Consider the following 5,708-nt stretch of genomic DNA (forward strand, 5'->3'; position numbering starts at 1 on the left):
GTGTTGTCTTAGATAGTCATGATAGATAAATTGTCATACCTGCATACATGGGGAAACATGGGGAATGGTGCAACAACCGTAGGTATAACAGTGCATATCGAAGGATGCTCAATGAGATGTTTGTAAAGCAGCGTTATATAATTATTGTCAATTCGTATACCACAATTCTCGTTCAAAAAAGAAAGCTGTATTTTTATCCAAAAAATAAAAATAAAACAAAAAATAAAAATAAAACAAAAAATAAAAATGTTGATATCATTGACAGAGATTTTGTCTCTGAGACGGAATGTAGTTACATGTATACTTTTGACACCTATCGCTGCTTGTATCATATTTGATAGTAAAGGATTTGATAACCTGCAAAAAAAAAGAAGAATATATCAAATAAATCTTAAATTGTCGTTTTGTCTAATTCTGTATCTAAAGTTGAGTCATATTAAAAGGTTTTAGTTATTTTTGAATAATATTTTTAATTGCATAAAAATCACATAAAAATCAGTTTGTGTCATCATATGTATGTATTAATACAGCGAAGAATAAACAGAAAAAATCTTATTGATGCTAAAAATACTTATTTTTAAAAAAACAAAGAGAGAGAGATAGAAAGATAATGCAATCAAGTTTTAATACGCCATTTTAATTAAGTTTAATTTTAACATCCATTTAAAAAAAAAATTTCCAAGATCTATAGATCCCTTTTTTCATAACATCACACATAGTCTTTTAGTGTTTTATGTTATATGGTTTTATTTTATTATTATAAAATCTATATATTTTATTATTATATACAATTTTAGTTTTTTAAATGAATTATTAGCTATAATAACATTTAATTATATTTAACAAAGCAGTCTCTTATCTGTATGAAGTCCGAGTCGGATACTTTGACATGGTATCCGCTCTCACTAACATTAATTAACTATTAGTAAAACACATAATACCGTTTTTGTCATAATAATTTTTTTTTTTTTTTTTTTTTGTAAATACTTGTACTTAATTAGTTTTCGCGTAATCCTTGGCTCAGCTATGAATAATGATTTTATCGATATTCTGGATAATGTAAATGTACTAATCGTATCGATGTTTTCTTATGTATATCATTTTTTTGAAATTTGTTTAGTACATCATGAGATCTCTTCCAACGCTACTTTTCAAAATTTTTTTTTACAACCAATCACGATGCATTTTACATGTCATTCATCAAATTATAAAACATTTGGTTAATAAATGCTCACTTTTTTCTATGAAAACCAATGACGACGTTGAACTGACACGTATGCATTTGTTGTATCAAATAATAAATGTTATGACAATACTCTGTAGTTCCTCTTAATATAATATAGTAGAAAAGCAATCAAATAAAGACAAACGTGCAATATATAATTATTGTCCAAAAAAATTAAATTAGACAACCAGGAAATTACTAAATTATAAATCTTTAGTTTTGTCACTATTCATGCACCAAGTTTTGCCAGATCATATATATTTTCTATATCTCTTGTTTGATTAAATACTGACGTGGTGTATAACAATTGTTTCTTATACAGGGTGTCCCAAAGCACCTTTGACAACGCTCGTGAGCAGGTAGAGCACAGTAAACTGAACAGAAAAGTCCTGTACCATTTTTTTCTATAACGCTTAATAAAGGAGTTATTATTGAATAAAGTCTGGTCAATCAGCGCCGACTTTTAGCCGGACGCACGTCAGTGAGCCGCCTTTTTCAAACTGTGTCCTTTTGTCATTTGTGAATCTCTTTTTGTGTCTTATTTATTTGAATATTTCAACCATCAAAAATTTCTTGCTGCATTTGTATTTTAATTTTATTTTAATTTACACTGCCATATTACTAACGTTTTATAATATATCTCTTTGATTAATAATAATCATAACACACACACACATCTATTATATAATAAAATAAATGAAATAAATATAATTCTGGGCAACAATATTCTGCGCAGACGCTTAACGCTCGACGCTCGACGCTTGACGCTGCCATGTAAAAGCACCTTAACATCTGCATTAAGCGACACATAAATGCGCTTGCGTATTTGTGACCATTATAAATCATTAGTCTAAATAATCGATTTAAACGAAACATGCCAAACCATCATTCTTTATTTGCTGCACTCCATTTGTGACTTATTTTCTTTTATGAAGATACTTGTCGCTGCTTTAAAAAGAGCTACTCTTTCTAAGATTTGTTTAATTTTATATTATTTATATCATTGATGAGTAATTAACATTTATTAATAATATGTAACTATATGTATATATGGCAACAATAAACTTTGAAGAAAATATTTTGCAACGAAGGCATTTGCCAAGTAAGCAGATTTGAATACTCTAATGAATCTAAGTAAGAGCTATGCCGGCGGTAACGTTGTTACTGATAGGGTCATCCATGCCAGTCAGGTCGAAAAGAAAGAGAGGCTAACAATAAGTGAGATACTGTAGTTATATTTTATATGTAGTATTTTATATTTTATATATATGTAGTTATATATAATATTAATATTTTTGAATAATATGGGAGCACTGTCTCAAAAGAGACAGTAATCGAGAAAGAATAGAGGAAAAAGGCTTCAGTAGTTTGATCATTTTTTAAGAATGTCTAAGGCCAAGTGGCCACAGAAAATATTCCGATGGACACTACAAAAAGGAAGAAGTATGATAAATCCCTATGATTAGGACGATGAAAGACGACATATCATAACAATCCGAGGGCTCGAAAAAGAACATGCATTGGACGGAAACGCATGGTTAGGAACGAGAAGACAGCTTGCAGTTGTACAAAATCCGCTAATAATAATAATAATAATATTTTATAATTATGTTATACTTTATAATTCAATATATTGTATTAAATAGTCTCTTTGTATTAAATCTCTCATATATTGATCGTAAAAACAACTTAATAACCTCAATATACATGATACTCATATATAGACACATTCAATTATTAAAATGAAATAAAAAGCTACACTTTTCGCGTTTTTACTCATATAATTAATAACAGAATTGAAATCAAATAAAATTTATTAGAATACGTGTACACACATTAAAAGAAAAATCAGGAGAAGTTTGTCTGCAAAATTTCAAGTCATTGTTTAACAACTTTCTAACTTTTACTTTCGGATACTTTCGTATTATTAGAAAAAGACGAAGAGTTTTTTTACATCTCTCTTTTATTTTTAAATTTGTCAACAAAAAAAATGAATTTTTTATTATCTTCCTGAGTATGCATTATATGAATATTGAAATTGTCACAAAAATTGAAATAAAAATGACGCGCAAAGTTACGATTATTTGTCAAAATGATTTTAATTATTTAATTGAAATAAAAATGACGCAATAATTAAATAAAATTTACAACTCATACTTTACGCATTCATAGTGCAATATTCGTTTTTAACATTGCATCTAACATCAGCTTTCTGATTATTGTTTTGGGTAATATCACACGCGAGTTATAAAAAAGAAATTTCAACACTCAAAGCGTTAAAACCCCAATATTTAAAAAATATCGCGATTTTTTGTATGACATTTTCGAAACCTGACAGAAAGAGAGTATACCTTCAACCGAGCGATCATATGATTGTGGAGGAATTAATTAACGCTGCTATTGATTAAAACTCTTTAGAAATCGAAGGAATACGATTAAAATTGTAGAAAAATTACAATATAGAATAGATCTCCTTTCGTTTCACAAATCAATTTCTTATTCCACAAATCAATTTCATTGTTTCCAAAACATTTCTTGTATAAAAATTATTACTAAACTAATAATATTAATCAATAACAAAAATAAATAAATAAATAAAATTAATAAACTTGTATATAATAATATAACACTAATCTAAACAAATAATTGTTTTGTATTCAAATTATATTTTATATTAAAATTAATGTAAATTCACTGCTGAAATACTCAATATTAAACACAGAAACTAACTCTGATCCTTCTTCAATAAAATCTATAGGACTATAATTTAATTCTTCTATAATTCTAAATCAATCACATAGCGCACACTTGTAATGTTCTAATAAATAATATATAATACACAAATTGTTTTTATAAATTTCTAGATATATGTAGCATTTAAATCTTGAGAAATATTTTTCATAATGTATTATATATTTATGCGAGAAGATCAATCAATATAAAACGCGTCAAATATAAAAAGTGCATGTATGCTATCTGTCTCTTTTTACATTATATAAATATAAATACATAGTTGCTCGATTGTATACGTGCATATGAAGTCATTTTGTTGCATCTAACGCACATAAGTGCAAATTTATTCGGCTACTTGTAAGTAATAAGAAAATTGATCAAAAAATGACTAAAGCACATTTCCAAAATATATTATTTATATATTAATGCTTGAATTTTATATACATTATATGATAAAATTTAAAAAAATTTAAGCTGTACATACATTGTGTGATATAAACTGTCAATAAATATAAGAACATAATAGAATTTATAATTTATCTCTCATAAATGTTCTAAAGTCTGGTACTCGCACGGTTCCAACAAATATTATCTCTCCATGTATTTCGATTATATAATGAAACGGACGATCTACGACCAACTCTTGCAGTGGACTTACCAGTTTTCTTACTTCGTTTCTGTCAACTGCAATTAAAAATTTTTTATTGTAATGCTTATACACATAATAATCGTCTAAAGTTTTCTATTATTCAAATGATACATATAGGTTACCATTCGGAACTTCCAAACTTTCTTCGTTAATTGTTACGGAAATTGTTTGAACGATATTGTTCACTTTTAGAGGAATTTTTGAGAGACGTGTAAAATCCGCATTATCTTCGAACATCGTAATTATGCCCATCTACAAGCAGTTATCAGTTTTAATTTCTAGAATTTATCCAAAATCTCTCTTGCATATCAGTTATAAATAGATTTTGCTGATTACACAATACTTACCTGATGAAAATATTCTGTCATATTTTGACGACATTGACTCGTAAACTTAGGTAAATATAATTCCATATCTTGCTCAAATTTGTTTGTGTATGCATTTCTAATTGACTTAAATTCTGCAAAGTTAAGCTTTTTATCCAAGTACTCCAGATTCCCAGGTTCCATATTTTTATTTGGCAAAAATATAATCATTGTAATGTTGTTATTCTGCAAAATTATATTTTGATTCAATATTTAATTGATATTTTTTAATTGATCTTGGTATTCTGTAAGATTATTTTATGATTCATTATCCTATTTTCGAAAGCTGTCTTATAAATAATAATTATTTACCAAAAATGAAATTTCTATGAACTTGGCATTCCAATGTGGTATTTCACCATGAATAAATGTCGATTTTTCAAATTTCATTGTTGGAACAAAATACATTTTTGATGCAGAAACATGAAATATGCGTTCCTCTAGGGATGTGCGATCTCGATTCGATTCTGCCAAGATCGATCCAAAAGGTCCAAAAAATCGATCTTTTGAATCGATTCTTTACTATTTTGATCTTGTATGAATCGATCCTTCACGCTCAGAATCGGTGAGACGATTCTTCTTTCAAAGCTACTTGACAACTTCTGCCTGCGGTTCTGCGTTCGCCCTGCCGAGCCTAAGATTATGTATAAGTTTAAGTCATGAGCCTCGATTACCCATAATGCAATACAAAGAATCGATGTGTGAGTCAATAACAGTCTACTTTATTTAGCATCTC

At 27.9% G+C, this 5,708-nt stretch overlaps 1 protein-coding gene across 1 annotated transcript; it reads right to left on the minus strand.

Moving 5' to 3' along the window:
* Positions 1-255: 255 nt before the first annotated feature.
* On the minus strand, positions 256-5,362 carry LOC115246276 (serpin B6-like). Its single transcript, XM_029824997.1, has 5 exons — positions 5,285-5,362; positions 4,955-5,158; positions 4,730-4,859; positions 4,617-4,642; positions 256-357 (listed from the first exon to the last, which is right to left on the minus strand). Exons 1-5 carry the CDS (start codon positions 5,360-5,362, stop codon positions 256-258), a joined length of 540 nt encoding a protein of 179 aa, XP_029680857.1.
* Between the last annotated feature and the right edge of the window lie 346 nt (positions 5,363-5,708).

Source organism: Formica exsecta, unplaced genomic scaffold, assembly GCF_003651465.1.
Source record: "Formica exsecta isolate Colony F162 unplaced genomic scaffold, ASM365146v1 scaffold1445, whole genome shotgun sequence".
Classification (NCBI taxonomy): domain Eukaryota; kingdom Metazoa; phylum Arthropoda; class Insecta; order Hymenoptera; family Formicidae; genus Formica; species Formica exsecta.

Bases quoted from the DNA above. Each gene is read 5' to 3' on its own strand.
- LOC115246276 (XM_029824997.1), bottom strand. From the start codon at position 5,362: ATGAAATTTGAAAAATCGACATTTATTCATGGTGAAATACCACATTGG. The intron at 5,159-5,284 runs GTAAATAATTAT...ATAATTTTGCAG, and splicing joins TCATAGAAATTTCATTTTTG to AATAACAACATTACAATGAT. The intron at 358-4,616 runs GTAAGTCCACTG...TTTTTTTTGCAG, and splicing joins GAAACGAAGTAAGAAAACTG to GTTATCAAATCCTTTACTAT.